The sequence below is a fragment of the Bombina bombina genome, chromosome 4, assembly GCF_027579735.1.
Source record: "Bombina bombina isolate aBomBom1 chromosome 4, aBomBom1.pri, whole genome shotgun sequence".
NCBI lineage: Eukaryota > Metazoa > Chordata > Amphibia > Anura > Bombinatoridae > Bombina > Bombina bombina.
In genome coordinates, this window is record NC_069502.1 from 549551100 (window position 1) to 549569059 (window position 17960).

General features: G+C 37.8%; 1 protein-coding gene across 1 annotated transcript in view; it reads left to right on the forward strand.

Annotated features, from left to right (window-relative positions):
- Nucleotides 1-17960, forward strand: part of LOC128656538 (cytochrome b5 reductase 4) — a 1054602-nt gene that overhangs the window by 276124 nt on the left and 760518 nt on the right. The window contains exon 4 of the mRNA XM_053710489.1: nucleotides 11415-11499. Within this exon, the coding sequence (XP_053566464.1) occupies nucleotides 11415-11499 (85 nt within the window). The remainder of the gene's footprint in view (nucleotides 1-11414; nucleotides 11500-17960) is intronic.

Genomic DNA, 17960 nt, shown 5'->3' on the forward strand with positions numbered 1-17960 from the left:
GTGCTGCAGCATAGCTGTAAAAAGCTAACTAGAAAATATCACCTGAACATCTCTATGTAAAAAATAAAGATATTTTACCTCAAAAGTTCCTCAGTAGCCACATCCCATTGTAAAGGATTTCTAAGCAGCATATCAGTATGTCTGTCCCGGAACAGCCGAAGGGATGAGCCTTGTGCACTCTCATGTTATTTCCCTATTCAGTGTAAGGAAGTCTACAATGAAATCTCATTAGTCATTAAGTCAAATCTCATGAGATCACAGTAAGTGTTCATGACCTCAGCACTGCTGATGCTGATTGGCTGCTGTTCATTTCTTCATTTTTTTTACCTGCAGCTGGGCTGCAGCTGAATTATAACTTTTTACATAGAACTTGCTCTGCTGAGCTGAGGAAATTGTGAGGTAAAATATCTTCCTTTTTTACATAGAGATGCTCAGGTGATATTTTCCTGTCAGCTTTTTACAGTTATACTGCATCAGTTTCAAGTGATTTAGCATATGAGTATTATGTCCTTTTAATACAGCAAATATGTATATCATCTTATGTCACTTTTACTCTTGCTTATACTAGTTCCTTCTGATATCTTCCCAACCCTGTTCCCCCAGAACTTTCTAATCTTTTCTGCCCATGTATGCTTTTCCCTATTCCATAGACCTAGAACCCAGAACTCATATATCCAATTCCTTGTAAATCTAAAGCCAACACCCTCACTTGTGCACTCTAGAACCCTCACTCTGTAACAATCTTGCTTCTTTCCATAAAAAGTAACTGTTGCTGTGAGAGAGAGAAAGAAAGAAGACTTTCCACAGTGTTTAACCTGCATGTTAATGATGTGTAGAAGCCCCACCCCTTCCCTTTCTGTGTGATGAAACTGAGGTAACTGGAGCAGAAATTAATTTTGTCTGTAACAGTGATTTTCTGGAAAGCAACTCAACGTTTTTCAGAGCCAAGAAAATGTAAATATTTAACAGCCAGTATTGTAACAAGTGTCTATGTTCTGAATATCATCATATATTTTTTTGTGTTTGTATGAACAGAATAAAGAGTGTTCTTTTTTTGTAGTAAACATTACATTCACTAAAAGACATTTATTTAACATAAAAGAAATACAGGAAAACTTTACAATGTTTATGCACCCACAGTATACACACATCACGCACACAAATTGAATTGTCTAAATTTAAAGGGACAGTAAACACACTGGTATTTATATTTAAAATGTATAGTTAACAATGAAACATCTTTGCAATATACTCTCATTTATTTTGACAATTTCGTCATGTAATTGAGTTTTGGAAATGGAAGATTTTCTAGTTCTTAGAACTTAAAATGCACCCTACTGACTTCTCAAGGTTAACCCTGCTACATATATTTACATAGTCTAATTTGTTAAAGGGGCGTTAAATTTAAAATTAAACTTTTATGATTAAGACAAAAAATAAAGTTTTAAACAACGTTCCAATTTATTTCTATTATCTTATTTACTTCATTATCTTGCTATCCTTTGTTGAAAACATACATATGTAGGCTCAGAGCCAATAATGCACTACTAGGAACTAGCTGTTGATTGGTGGCTCACATATATGCCTCTTGTCATTGGCTCACCCAATGTCTTTAGCTAGCTCCCAGAAATGCATTGCTTCTTCTCCAACAAAGGTTTCCAAGGGAATTAAGCAAATTTGATAACGCAATTAAATAGGAAAATTAGTTTAAAATGGTATGCTGTTTCCGAATCATAAAGCTCAGATAGCTGATAAGTGATTCTATTGCAAATCAACCAATGTCTTATAGTTACATGATGTTTGTGGTCCTTAAGTTCCCAACCAGATGTTTAAAATTATAGTAATTATGAAATATAGTATAATCATATATATTTCTAGAGTTTATTTTCAGCATTTCTAGGCTTTTTCAAGTTTGACTACAGAAATTAACAGATTCCAGTAGTACTATTATAAAATAAATAAATGTGTTCCTCCTAAATGTGAAATACGTAAGCAAGGAAAGTAAGAAATATACAACATTTATGGCTACTTGATAAATTCACTTATTTCATGGTTGTTAGTCGACGAGCCATTACTCGTGGGATTCAACTACTGGTTACTAGGAGGAGGCAAAGATTCCCAAAACTCCAACAGCAAATCCCTCCCACCTCTCTGCTGGTCTTATGAAGAATGGGCTGAAATGCATTTTAGGAGAGATTTTCCTGCCTCCAAGTAAGCTTTGTGAATTAAGAGTTTTAACCAAAAGCGAAAGTTATAACGCCTATGACCTTCGCGGCCTTTGCGTGGAGCAGAGAAATTAATTAACAAATTAGAGGATTGTCTAAATTTATTTGTAGCTTGTAAGTAGAATTTCAATTTCTTTTGAATTTTGTGGATTAAGACAAAGAGAAGAAGACTCAGTTTCCTGATTGAAGTTATCAAAAGAAACCAGATAAAGAGAATAGCAAGAAAGAGTTGACAATGCAGAAGCTCTTCTGACAGAAGATATTGCTCAATTAAACAATACCTTCCTAGAGTGAAGCTGAATATCCAAATTATGCAAAGCTTCAAAAGGAGAAACCCATAAAGCTATTTAAACCAAATCAAGGTGCCAGGGATGTGAAATTGGTTTAATCACTAGTCTTATCCTAACGAAAGCTTGAACAAAGCTCTGAATGCCAGGAAGTGTAGCAGTTTTTTTGTGATATAATACAGAAAGTACTGAAATCTGACCCTTTAAAGAACTTGCAGATACATATTTATCTAAGCCCTCTTGTAAAAATGTAACAATTCTAGCAATTCTAAAGGAATATTAGCTGAAATCTTGTTTCTCACACCAGGAAAGATAAACTTTCCAGACTTTGAGATAGAATTTTCTTGTAACAGGCTTTTGGGTTTGAATTAAGATTTTAACTACTGCATTAGAAAGAAAAGCTCCCTTAATTCCTGTCACAGAAGAAATTAGTGCATCTAGATTAGACCCGGTCAAGATTTTTGTCTTGAAAAGGAAGAGACAGAGGTCAAGAAGTCAGCTGACTATGACTTGTCACAAAGCTCTTCTGGTTAAAACAGCTAACACCATATTCTTAGCATTAATACAAATTATGTCAGCAATACCATCACAAATAAAAGCAACAATGTTGCAAATCTCCCTTTATGGAATCATATGAAATTTGTCACACCAAAAATTAGAAGCTGATTCAACGCAGGTGATGCTAACAGCTAGTCTGAATAAGAAACTGTCTGGTTGAAAGAAGTACTGTCCTCTAATGGAATAGTAGTGCTCTTAGTCAAGGTGGATATTGTACCATCCACCTTTGGGACAGTTTCCCAAAGCTCTAAGTTAGCGCTGAAGAAGGAAACATCTTTTTAAATTTAGATGCCGTATTATAAGGGATGCCAGGTTTGGATCACTCCTCTTTGATAATATCAGTGATTGCCTCAGGAACTGGAAAACCTTCTGGAGACATAGCAGCAGGTTTGAAAATCAAATCCAATTGCTTAACAGATTTTTTCTGAGTAGGCTTATGGTCTTGTACACCCAAAGTGCAAAGAACCTCCATTAGTAAGTTTGAAGATGTTCAAGCCTGAACATGAGGTAGATTCTGAATCCTGATCAGTAACTGACTCTTGATCATCAGAAATAAATTCACCTTTAGAAGACAGATCTGATTCTGAATCCCTGAAAAGCTGTTTTGCTGATCTGACTTTGAGAGAAAAAGAATGAGCAGAGATAGACCTGTTGCGCTTGCTTGGAGGAGGCATGGCCGCCAACATTTCAGAAACAGTTGAGAGCACAAATTCCTTGAAACGTGGAGGGAGAAAAATCTGAAAAACTCAATTGTAGATAGGAAAAAAGGCAGGACATATTCCTTTAGCAGCAAGGGCAGCATTCAATTGATTTGAATGCATAAGGTTATCCGTGCAAAAATTGAAAAGCTGAGTTGATTGGTTGAGTAAACTTGCAAAAAACACAATGAAAATGAGTGATCAGAGGATCTATCCTCTAAATGATCTAAAGAACTGGGGGCATTTCCAGTACAGTAATGGAGGGGGGAAACAGATAATTTTATTGTATATAGATGAAGACAATAATACAAAATGCTCAGGGGCTTTTAGCAACAAAGCGAGAGAGAGGACAAACTAATGGACTAGGAATAAGGTTAACATAATCAATATAAAACAAATATGTGAATAAATAAATTCTTTGCTCCTGAGATTTCAAAAATCTTACCACCTCCACTGAGTCCAGCCTGAATACAGGTAGAATAACTCTGTCCCTCAAACACATCACTGAAGACATGGGCGGGGAAAATAGCGTGGCGGAAAACAAACAAACCTTTAACTCCATCAGTGCTGCTCAGCGCAATAAAGGCATGTAAAGAAATGAGTGTGCTACTTAACAATGGGACCACGGCGCTATAGCATGGGACAAAAAGACCACTACATCATTAGCTGCCACGTGCTATGGAGGAGTCAGTAAAAGTGAACAAAAGTGGTAATTAAAGACCAAATGCATAATAGACAAATTGACAAACCCTCTACAACTAGGGTGCATTACAGGGACAGCGGGAGCCTGTGGCAGCGCTATAATGACAGGCAGAAGAAACTGACAGAGTGAGATCGAGTTACAGTGCTTATTTAAAGGTACAACCTGTCAACAAAAAACGGCTAAGACAAGGAAAATACAATACTCAAATAAATTTAACAAGAAACTAGTCCAAAAGTTGTCTCCTAACAACCCCTAGACATTAAAGGGACACTGAACCCAATTTTTTCTTTTGCGATTCAGATAGAGCATGCACTTTTAAGCAACTTTCTAATTTACTCCTATTATCAATTTTTCTTTGTTCTCTTGCTATCTTTATTTGAAAAATAAGGCATCTAAGTTTTTTTTTGGTTCAGACCTCTGGACAACAATTTTATTGTTGGATGAATTTATTCACCATTCAGCAAGAACAACTCAGGTTGTTCACCAAAAATGGGCCATAATCTATACATTCTTGCATTTCAAATAAAGATACCAAGAGAATAAAGAAAATTTGGTAATAGGAGTAAATTAGAAACTTGCTTAAAATTTCATGCTCTATCTGAATCAAAAATTTGGGTTCAGTGTCCCTTTAAATGCACAAAGTCTAGTGAATACTGTGGTATGTCTATAAAATGTCCCCTGGGTATGATGTACCATGTAAGAGCTGCTAATAAACTGTGGACTGTGTGAGTGCCGTGTACAATGTCCTTACCTTAAAAAGCACCCACTCAACTGTGTTTACCAACTGTAGACAGACTGCATCCAGTAGAGAGCCCAACCAATGCTGTGTACATCACAGCAGAGAAACTGGGTACGGAGTATATTGATGAACCAACAAAAGGAGGGTGAGGGTAAGGGGCACCTGTAACAGGCATGTGACTAACTACTCACTAGGAGTAATTATGTCACTGACCAATACTCCAATCACCCCTATGTCTCTTGCAGTCAGCTTTCTGATAGGGCAAATGAGCCTCAAATTGTTCTGAGTACCCCATTTCAATGAAGACTTCAGATCACCTCAATTCTCAGTTGGAGTTGATCTATATGGCAGACTAGTTTACCTGACACTTAGATCCACTCACTATAGTTATAACCCCCTCTTCTTGAATCTCTATTCATTCTGTGTCTTCTGGCCGGCTTTACCTGAATACACTTAGTCTGACCTTACTCTGCACCCGAGATCTGCATACACCTCTTCCATATGGACCTAACCTGGTAGCAGGTATGACAGTTGTTGACCCTGTGGGCTTAGTGTGCATGCTTAATTTTTTTTTTCAGTGTAATGAATTTGCTTGTGTGTGCATATATAATGAATATGACTTACCATGGTGCCCAACAAATACATTTTTTAGTTAGAGGTATGTAGGATAAATAAGATTATAATTATTTGATTTCTGGCTACTGTAGAATTAAAATGGGTAACCAGTAAGTCAATAAACGGGAGAGAACAGGAGCTAGTCACTGTGTGTTGCCCCAGCTCTGCTCTATAGTAGGTTTTGTTTTTATTTTATATTTCATTTTATTCTCTACTTTTATTCATCCTTGATCTTAAACATTTGTATGTATGTGCTTTATTAGAGTGAGCACTGCCTATTTTACTTGGTGGAGTTACAGAGGCTTCCGAATTTTATTGTGTACATTTCTTTCTTTGATCTTAAGGAAATTAATTGAGTGACATGGGAATTGATAACGTATAGATTCATACTCTGTTTGTGTCTTAAGCCAGGTCTGTTTCAGAGAGTCGTGTTCATTGACTATTCTTTCTCAGTGATGTGCAGATAGTATTATTAGATCAGAGTAAGGAAAAACGTACCCAAGGAGCTGGTTCTTAAAAATTCAATCCTTTATTTCTCGTTACATTAAAACAATTGCGGCAGCATTGTATCCAAAAACTGTACCTGCAGGTGCTTCCGGCAGCGTCACTGGGTCAGCTGACGCTTTCGGCTACATGCCGTAGTCAAAGCTGTATGACCTAGGTATCACACCCCCACATATTTAAAACAACTTCATTCCTATTGGTTATAGGAAAAGAGTTAGGAATGACACTGCCATTAGCATACATATTTGAAACATTCTAATTCTAACAACACTAGTTGCATTCTTGTGTTAAATTATATTCGCTTTATAAGCTCTCTTAGACCTAATGTTGCACGCTAACATAGTTTCAACTCCTTAAAGCGATAGATACACAGACTTTGTTAACGTTTTTGCTTAAATTTGAAAACACACACACACAGTCATAATTTGTGACTGGGAGTTATGTAGTGATTATTACATTATTTGTTTTTACTCATACTATTATCAATAGTTGTTCATGTCCCTATGTGTGTTTGTAAGGCTCTTTAGGTCTTTTCTTTAGGATTGTTTATCCTCACTGCCAGAAGTTGATCACATCATACTCCGAGTTTAAACCTTTTGGAATTCTTGTCTGTAATTTAAGTATCCACAATATTTCTCTTTTTCCCAAGATATAGTCAACATCCCCACCTCTTTCAGGTGACCTCACTTTTTGGATAACTGTCCAAGGGGAGTCTGGTCTTTTTGAGTGTTTCTATGTGAAGTGTTCAATTAGTGGTGTGGTTAAAATACCTGATTTAATATTTGTTACATGTTTTCGTATACAAGATCTCACTTCTCGGGTCGTTAACCCTATGCATTGGACCTTACATTCCTGGCAAGTCAGTAGGTATATACAATTTGTTGATCTACAGTTAAGGCATTCCCTGTGTTCAAAGGATTGTCCAGTGGCTTTGCTTGTAAACTGATTTCCAGGTACTAAATATTCACATGTCTTACATGTATGCTTACTGCAGGGGTATATCCCTGTACAAGAGAGCCACACGCTAGTCCTTTGTACTACAGGTGGTAATCTGGTTGGTGCAATATTTGGTTGCCTACAGTCTTGCTTTTCTGTAAGACAATGTACACCCTTCTCTTACAGTTTTTTCTAGACAGTCATCTGCACTTAGTAGTGGTAGGTGCTTCCTTATAATATCACAAATTGATTGATATTGATCACGGTAGTCTGTTACAAAACTTGCACCTTTCTAGTCACTATATTAAATTCTTCTTTGTGACTTGTTCTGTAGCAATTCCTCCCTTCTTATACCTTGCACCTGTCTGTTCATATTTTGTACCATTAAAGGGACAGTATACTGTAAAATAGTTTTTCCCTTAATGTGTTTACAATTGCTTTTGTTACCAACTGCAGAGTAAAAAATGTATGAAAAATAGCTTTTTAAGGTTTATTTCTGTATATTAAAGCTCTGATTTTGTGTTTTGAAGCCACAACCTAATAAAATGGGTTGAGCTTGTAGGTATAATCTGATCTCATTACTGTATTACATTGTGCACATATACCTGCTTCTTTATCTTATATCTGTCCTTAAAACAATCACCAGTACTTTGAGAGAACAATGGAAAATCAACATTTTATTACCTTATCTCTGCTTTATCACACTGGGAGTGTAATTTCTTCTGCTGGCTGTGTTTACAAAGCTTATCTATAGCTGGTACGCGCGGCCACAAACTTTCAGAATAGGTGGGGATACCACATGCTAAATTAACAATTTCAAATGCCAATATAAGGGTAAAGGAGCTACTTGTAAACAATTTAATACACTCCAGCAGGTAAAGTGGATCATTGGGAACAAATTAAAGGGGAGAAAATTTTTGAGTAAACTGTCCCTTTAAGTTGCAATACCCTCTTGATTTTAACCTATTTTCTAGATCTTTGGCCTGTATATTATATTCCTCCACTCTTGTGCAATTTTGTCTTAACCTAATGAATTGCCCTTTAGCAATTGCCTTAAAAATTCCTTTTGGGTGGAAGCTTCTGGCATGAAGGACTGTATTTCCTGAGATGGACTTTCTATACATGGTGCTTATAACAGTCTCTTCTGCTGTTCCTGTTAAGTTAATGTCTATGTACTCTATACTCCTACTTTCATAGTTATGTGTGAAACTGATACCTATGCTATTAATGTTCAGCTTTTCAACAAAGATGTTTGCTGAGGTTTCATCTCCCTCCCACACTATTAGCAAATCATCTATGAAGCGTCTGTAGATGTTTCCTATGTCGGTTCATATCTCCAAGGATGTGGAACAGCTCCCACCAACCCATAAATAGGTTGGCGTAGGAGGGAGCAAACTTAGCTCCCATAGCTGTTCCACATCTTTGGAGATAATACTTCCTCTAATAAATAGATAAATAGTTGTGTGTCAATAAAAACCTTACCACTCTGAGGGTAAATTTGATGAATACATTACTATAGTTGCCCTGTCTCTCTAGGAAGTACTCTATGGCTTTCAGTCCTTCCTCATGCTGTATAGAAGTATAGATGGTTTTTACATCTATGGTCAGCGATCCATAACTTGTGGTCTGCCAATGAAAATTGGTCATTAAATTTAGAAGAGCCTTTGTGTCTTTTAAGTGATTATAAAGAGTCATCACAGTTGGCTGCAGCACTGCATCCATCCATTGTGAGAGTCCCTCTGTTAAAGGCCCTATTCCACTCACTATTGGTCTCCCAGTTACTTCCTCTAGACAAGTGGATTAGAGCAAAGAGTCTCTAAAGGAGGTGCACAGATAAAAACAGGACCAGGAGATAGAATCAGCGATCAGGGCACCACTCTTGAGAAGGGAATCAGTGAAGAAAACCTGTGACAACAGAGAAAAAAGAGGCGTCTCATAGAACAGTAACGTCTGCACAAGAAGATGAATAAAAGAAGTCACAAACTCCAACCGGGAAGGTACTCACATAGAGAGCGGCACAACAGTGTGCCTCACAACGCAAGACGGGACCTCAAGTCGCCCGACAGACGAGTATATTGGATACTCCACGTGGGTTCCAGTAGCCAATCGACAGTAACACAGGAGTCAACGTCACAATGGGAGCCGTCCGAGTGGTAGCCAATCTCAGTGCTGTAGACATGGAAAGCTGTCTGGTGTCACAATGAAAGCAGCTGACTGCGCCTCTGTAATGTTTGTGTTTGGGGCCCTATACACAGTGTCCATAGAGCATCCCGCACACGGACTTACTGGCTTGTCCAAGTTCCCTTTTGAAATTAATTGTAGGGTTACCTTGTAGTGTTGAGTATTGGGATTGGTCCTCTAACTGTCTCAGTGCCTCATTTATAAACCACATCCTATCCGTGACCACTATTGAGACTCATTTGTCTGCATTTCTTATGGTAATGTTTTTATTCACACTCAAATTTTGTAGTGCTTTTCTCTCTTTATCTATATTATTGCTCTTGTTTGTACCACTGACTTTTTTTTTAAAGTTCTGTAAGGTCCCTCTCTACCCTTTTTTGAAATGTAACTAGTGTGGGTCCTCTATCATGTATTGGGTAGAATTTTGATTTATTTTTTAAAATTGGAAGTTTTTCTTCAAATTCAGAATTGTCCTGGTCATTGTATACACTTTCTGATAGCAAATATTCCAGAGATACTACATCACAAGTTTCTCTAAAAGACAACATTTCATTGCTTTCTTGTGTTCTCTCTGTATTCCTATCTGAAAGTGCATCACCCTTACCCCCTGAAAAATGTTTCTTCAATGTTAAATTTCTAATTAGACCATTCACATCTATCAGGGTTTGAAACAAATTAAGAGGTGGAAGGTGAGAATCCCAAACCCAGTGACAAAACTTTGTTTCTTATTTGTTAATTCATGACTTGACAGGTTAATCACACTTTTAGTTGTATTTTGTTTGTGCAAAGGGTCTGCCCCTGCATAACTGGTATCTTGTTTGTGGTGGGTCGAAATTGGGTCTGTTCCAAGTGTGTGTGTCTTTTTCTTTTCATTTTTTTATTGCCTGTCCCCCTCTGCCTGGACCTTCCCCTTGGGGTCTTTTCTGGGGCATTGGAAAAACCTGCTCAATCTCTCTCTCTTCAATTACCCTATCTGATAGTACTGGGGTATTAATAGAATATTTACTTTGTTCATTTTGGCTTACTTTTTTCATAATAGACACAGTTGGGGGGCGCATTTGTTTTAGGTCCAACTACCTCATAGTTTAGGGTTTGTGCCTCATTTGGAAAATTCCTATCCTCTTCTCCCCAAGACTCCACTTCACTTTCTGAGAAAGTTTCTTTCTATTGTCAGTATACCTATCTCTTGACTGTCTCCTAAACCCTCTCCCTCTGGACGTGTGTGTTCCCTTATTGTCATACATTTTGCTATGCTGAAATCTCTCCTTTTTATTTCAGATATACACACTATTGTTGTCATAGTCCATTTGGTCACGGAGGTGTTTTATTTGCTTTAACAGTTGTTTAGCTTCAGCCCCCGTTTTCTGTAGAATGGTAGAGTATTATTTGATCTGCAGATATATGGCCTTCCAAGGGTCACAATATTTTCTTTACCTTTTGTATTGGACATATCACAAAAGTCCAGTACACTGTTTATTTGTGGAAAATAATGTGTTAACCGGAAGATCAGAGAGGGAGGGATGGGAAATTGTGGAATAATGTAGAATATAATTCACTTCTGGAGAGAAGCATGGTTTTTTTTTTCTTCTATGGAGGAAAGACTGAAAGTCACAGGGAAAAAAAGGTGTATATATATATGTGTATATATATATATATATATATATATATATATATATATATATATATATATATATATATATATATATATATATATATATATCGTAAGAGTAGGATTTTCTGCATACCCATGAGTACTTAGTATATTGTAGCTTCAAGTATAAAGAATTATGAAAATTGCAAATTATATGAAAATTATCACTGATGTGAAATCGGTTAAGTATTTGTTTACACCTGAGTATCTTTACATTCATATAATGTACATATATACCTGCCTGAAATTACCCTGAATATTATTTTAAAAAGTAAATTGTTAGATTATGTAAAACATGATTTTTTATTTTTTTTTAGGTTCACCGTTGGGTTAATTACGAATCAATGTTAAAAGAATGTCTTATTGGAAGAATGGCTGTAAAACTTGTTTCTGCATCAAAAGGTAAAATAGTAGTTTATTGCTGTCAAAAGCAATGATTTATTTCCTGTTTTACTCTCCACTACCTGAGTTTCTTTATACTGTGTATCATATTTAGTTTGGTTTGAAACAAATAGGATCAGTTGATTTTTTAGATACATTGAAATCAACATTGATGCATTTTTTTGCATCCACAATATAGCATTTTTTAGCATCATCGTTTAACAGTGCATACAAAATAAATACTTATATCTGTGACCTTTCACTCCTAAAACTTTTATTGTATGTGTTCCTCTATAGACTATTGGCACAACAATATTTTTCTCCAATTACCATATGCCTTATATGAATATTTGATCCAGTTGATTTTTTTTAGTTTTGATCTCTTTAAATTTTAAAACACTTTGAGCCTTACATATAAGACACATATTGTCCATGTAGTCAAAAGGGTTTCACGTTCCTCCCATAACTCTGCCTCTCCCCTGTCTATATGGGGCTGCATATAATATACAGGGAGTGCAGAATTATTAGGCAAGTTGTATTTTTGAGGATTAATTTTATTATTGAACAACAACCATGTTCTCAATGAACCCAAAAAACTCATTAATATCAAAGCTGAATAATTTTGGAAGTAGTTTTTAGTTTGTTTTAAGTTTTAGCTATTTTAGGGGGATATCTGTATGTGCAGGTGACTATTACTGTGCATAATTATTAGGCAACTTAACAAAAACAAATATATACCCATTTCAATTATTTATTTTTACCAGTGAAACCAATATAACATCTCAACATTCACAAATATACATTTCTGACATTCAAAAACAAAACAAAAACAAATCAGTGACCAATATAGCCACCTTTCTTTGCAAGGACACTCAAAAGCCTGCCATCCATGGATTCTGTCAGTGTTTTGATCTGTTCACCATCAACATTGCGTGCAGCAGCAACCACAGCCTCCCAGACACTGTTCAGAGAGGTGTACTGTTTTCCCTCCTTGTAAATCTCACATTTGATGATGGACCACAGGTTCTCAATGGGGTTCAGATCAGGTGAACAAGGAGGCCATGTCATTAGATTTTCTTCTTTTATACCCTTTCTTGCCAGCCACGCTGTGGAGTACTTGGACGCGTGTGATGGAGCATTGTCCTGCATGAAAATCATGTTTTTCTTGAAGGATGCAGACTTCTTCCTGTACCACTGCTTGAAGAAGGTGTCTTCCAGAAACTGGCAGTAGGACTGGGAGTTGAGCTTGACTCCATCCTCAACCCGAAAAGGCCCCACAAGCTCATCTTTGATGATACCAGCCCAAACCAGTACTCCACCTCCACCTTGCTGGCGTCTGAGTCGGACTGGAGCTCTCTGCCCTTTACCAATCCAGCCACGGGCCCATCCATCTGGCTCATCAAGACTCACTCTCATTTCATCAGTCCATAAAACCTTAGAAAAATCAGTCTTGAGATATTTCTTGGCCCAGTCTTGACGTTTCAGCTTGTGTGTCTTGTTCAGTGGTGGTCGTCTTTCAGCCTTTCTTACCTTGGCCATGTCTCTGAGTATGGCACACCTTGTGCTTTTGGGCACTCCAGTGATGTTGCAGCTCTGAAATATGGCCAAACTGGTGGCAAGTGGCATCTTGGCAGCTGCACGCTTGACTTTTCTCAGTTCATGGGCAGTTATTTTGCGCCTTGGTTTTTCCACACGCTTCTTGCGACCCTGTTGACTATTTTGAATGAAACGCTTGATTGTTCGATGATCACGCTTCAGAAGCTTTGCAATTTTAAGAGTGCTGCATCCCTCTGCAAGATATCTCACTATTTTTGACTTTTCTGAGCCTGTCAAGTCCTTCTTTTGACCCATTTTGCCAAAGGAAAGGAAGTTGCCTAATAATTATGCACACCTGATATAGGGTGTTGATGTCATTAGACCACACCCCTTCTCATTACAGAGATGCACATCACCTAATATGCTTAATTGGTAGTAGGCTTTCTAGCCTATACAGCTTGGAGTAAGACAACATGCATAAAGAGGATGATATGGTCAAAATACTCATTTGCCTAATAATTCTGCACTCCCTGTATTATACAGCAGTTAGAGCTCTTAAACTGCAGCACACCCTGGACAAGAGACACCAGCCTGGTTCTACTTTTGACTGCAGATCCAGCTGCCACAGCTACGTGTCTAGGGATAGGGAAGATTACTGTGAATTATGTGCTGTATTTTACTGACCTCGGCTCCAAGTGACCTCTAGACTTTAACATTGAGAGTGTAATCTTTACTTCCTGTAAATTCCTCGTTGGTGCATCACAGGTGCATGTGTGTCTGCACTGCTGCCTATGTCTGGATGTCTGGCTGCGCCGTTATGATGAGAGCTCTCATCTTGGCTGTGAAAACCAAAAGCAACTGTGATATACTTCTCTCCAACGGGGGATGGGCACAAAAATAGTTACATCTAGAGCAATGTTTTTCACCCAGTGTGCCGTAAGAGATCCTCAGGTGTGCCACGGCAGACTGACAACAGTGCTTTCAAATTTTGAAATATTGGGAGGTATGTGACAGGCTCATCAGGCATCATTTACAACCATGAAACTGACATTCATTCACAGGCAATCATTATGATTGTTTGTGAATGAATGTCAATATGTCATGTATAGTTTGTAGGAGGCATGGCATGACGGCACAGTACAGTGTGTATGTGTGTATATATATATATATATATATATATATATATATATATATATATATATATATATATATATATATATATATATATATATATACTGTATTAGGCTACAATGTGTGATTTTGTAAAATTTTGGGATGGTGGTGTGCCGCAGGATTTTTTATGTAATTTTTAATGTTGCTTAATCTATTAGGGGATTGATCTGTTCATATATTTTATAGTTTTTTGTAATATGCACCAAATTGGTCTGCTATTTCTTTACTGTCTATCAGAGTCTGGCCTAGTGGTGTTATTAATTGGTTAATGTGGGATTTCGCTTTCTGGTTGTTGAGAAGCCTAGCTAACTTTGGGCCTGCTCTATTGCCCTCATAGAAGTAGATTTTCTTTAATGCTAAGGCCTTTCTCTGAGCCTCCTTCGTCAAAATCCTATTAATGTCCTGTCTTGTGTTAGTTATATGCATTAATAATGTCGTGTCAGAAGGGTTATTTTTATGTCTTAGTTCAAACTCATTCAATCTATTCGTCAGTGTTAGGATAGAGGAATTATATTGTTTTCTCATTTTCACATTTTGCTTTATACATTCCCCTCTGATGTATGCTTTGTGCGCTTCCCACACGAAACCCGGTTGTGTCTCATTGTTATTGTTGAACAGGAAGTATTCCGTAATTGCTTTTTGTAGCCCTGTCTGTACTGGGGGGTAATGGAGAAGAGAATTATCCATTCTCCATATGTAAGGCACTGTTGGTGTATCTGGCCACTCCAGATCCATAAGGACTGCAGAGTGATCAGACCATGCTGTGCACTAATATCTGTGTCTTTTACAAGAGACAGGTGATTCCTATCTAGAAATATATAGTCTATGCATGTATAAGAGGACCAGGGATGCGAATAGAATGTATAATTCCGCTGTATTGGGTGCTGTACTCTCCATACATCCATCAACCCCAGGGAAGCTATCATTGAGAGAGCTGTGTTTGGTGCTCTGGATTTCATCTGTCCATGTGTGGAAGAAGAGTCAAGTGTTGGGTCCAGTGTGGTGTTAAAGTCACCTCCCATTATCAACAGGCCCTTTTTATGTTCTAGAATGAGCGTGAGTAGGGTTTGGAATTTTTTTTGTCTGCGGTTAAAAGGTGCATATACATTTACCAATGTGACAGGCCTGTTAAAGAGGAGACCGACCAAGATCAAAATTCTACCTTCATTATCTATTACTTTGTTATGTAGTTGGAAATGTAGATGTTTATGAAATAGGGTACAGACCCCTTGCTTTTTAATGTTGTATGCGTTATGAAAGCCCATAGGGAAATCTCTTGACACTAAAGCGGGTTCCTCCCCTTTAACAAAGTGGGTTTCCTGGAGAAACACAATCGAGTGCGAGAATTTAGCAAGGTGTTTAAGGGCCACCGAGCGTTTGGTGGGGGAGTTAAGTCCCTTGGTATTTTGAGATATTACATGTATCTTAGGAGCCATCATGTCTATGGTAATGGGACACTGTAAACTTTTGAAGGGAATGGCTTACCTGCCGGAGACAGCTACGCAGGTATCTAAAGTACCTTCTGCAGAATGGTGCTTCTATTGAGAAAAAGCAATCAAGGCAATAGGAGAGGACAATTTCTCTGCTTGAAGATCTAAGGGTAATAAGTGTATAAGTATATATGACCAAGATAACACACATAAAACAACAAAACACAAATAGAACAAACAACAACAAATATTGAGATCACTCATCACTAGAATGAATTAGTAATCTAACTGATTTAAGTGCAAACTGTAAATAATCTACGAGTGGGTGGGGGGGTTAAGACTGATGGTTTTGTCTCACCACTCTAAAATGGGTAATAAAGATTTCTATCATGTATTCTATGATAACTATAACACTCAACTGGGTCTGCAATTTTGAAATTAGTTAACTTCTACCAGTAGCCTGCTCTGAAGGCTATTAATAACTTCTATCAACTGAAAAAGAGACACATCAAGTTTCATCTACATTGCGAGAAGTAGAGGCATATTTAGAAGTTTTCATGTTCCTTCTTTTGTGTGGCATTGTAGTCCAATTCCTCCTTTGGGATTTAGGTGCTGTTGTTCCTGACTGGGTCTTGCTCTTGTTAGTGTCCGATAATTTGGGCAGAGAAGGTAAAGCTATATTTAGTTGCTTGCAAAACTGTTCTATATCCTCTGGCCCTTTGTATATGTAAGTCTTTTTGTCTTTCAAGACCTTGATAGCAAAGGGAAAACCCCATCTATATGGTATCCCCAAATCTTGGAGGTGTAAGGTTAAGTACCTAGCTTCTTTTCGTTTGGCTAGAGTCATTGGACTAAGATCTGGATAGATCTGTATGGTATCCTCTCCAAAGTGTAGAGGTGATTTCTTCCTGGCTGCCTGTAGTAATTTCTCTTTATCAGTAAACTTATGGCAGCAGAGAATTACGTCGCAAGGGGGCATTTGGTCAGGGGGTTTCGGTCTTAAGGCCCTATGGGCTCTATCCAGAATGATGGGATCCATTTCAGGTTCTAGTAAATATTTAAACAGATTCTGGAGGTATGAAGGCAATTGTTGTTGTAGGATCTTTTCTGGGATGCCACGAATCCGAAGATTCTGGCGACGGCCCCTATTGTTCAGATCCTCCATTTGCGATTGTAAATGATCAATAGCTTCATGCTGGAGCTGGAAAGCTTGTGTAGTGTTTTCTGATGACTTATTTGTTTCTTCCACTGGCTCTTCTAGTTCTAAGACTCTATCTCCCAACTCTCTGATGTCTCTTTTGATTTCTGCTAAACCATCTTTGATGGCCTTGCTGACCTGCTGCATTATGGTGGCTAGATCTGCTTTTGTAGACAGTGTTTGGAGGTCGTCCCGTGTTATTGGCGTCAAATCCTCTAAAGTAGGGGTATTGAGTTGGGATAAGTTGTCATGTTGATCAGTGTTAAGTGTTTTTGGTTCCACTATAGAGGAAGAGTCCTGACTTTTAAAATATGAATTCAATTTGCCTCCTGTCAGTGTGCCTCCCTTAGAAGATCTTTCTGGTTTGTTTTTATTTTTTGAAGCCATGCTGCTATCTGTGGTAGGCCTTAAGATCAGTTGGGGACTCTCCTATACAAATGTCCGTTATATACAATCAGCTTTATTATAAAAGATATGTAAGGGTTGTTGCTTAAGAGGTATATGGTAGTCTTTTTTATGATATGCCTGTGCCGTTGTTATTAAAGTCTTTCAGTAGGCCTGTCTTTTTACTATCCTAGATAGACACAATCTAAGGTCTTATGGTGGCTTATCAAGCTGTTATAACATGCATCGGGTATGTGGCGTTGCAAATTAGTAATTCTTACTAGCCGTTTTATGGAGCAGCTTATCACGCTTAGTATATCTACCTATACTCCGGGTGTGAGTGATCCGGTGTTTTCCCTGTATCACATGGAAGTGGTAGTACCATCTGCAAGACCCGGTATTGTGACTTCTCTCCTTCGCGTTAAAGCTTGTACTTGCTTTCAGCCCGGCTGTTTATAAATGCTCGGTGAATTTCCTGATGCGGCTATATCAATGCATGGACGGACCTCCAGCCTTCAGCTCAGCAGACAAATACCCTCAGTAAGGTCTCATAACAAAAATAAACCCAGTTGGTGGCAATAAAACTTGTTATAAGTCTCCCATTAGAGATGGCAGTATTCAAGCTTTCTCAATATGCGACCATTAGCTTCTCAGGTCGGCTCCGCCCCCCCGCCGCAGGATTTTTTTAATGTAAAAAAGTGTGCCACGGCAAAAAAAAAGTTGAAAATCACTGATCTAGAGAACCAGCAAATTAGTATCAG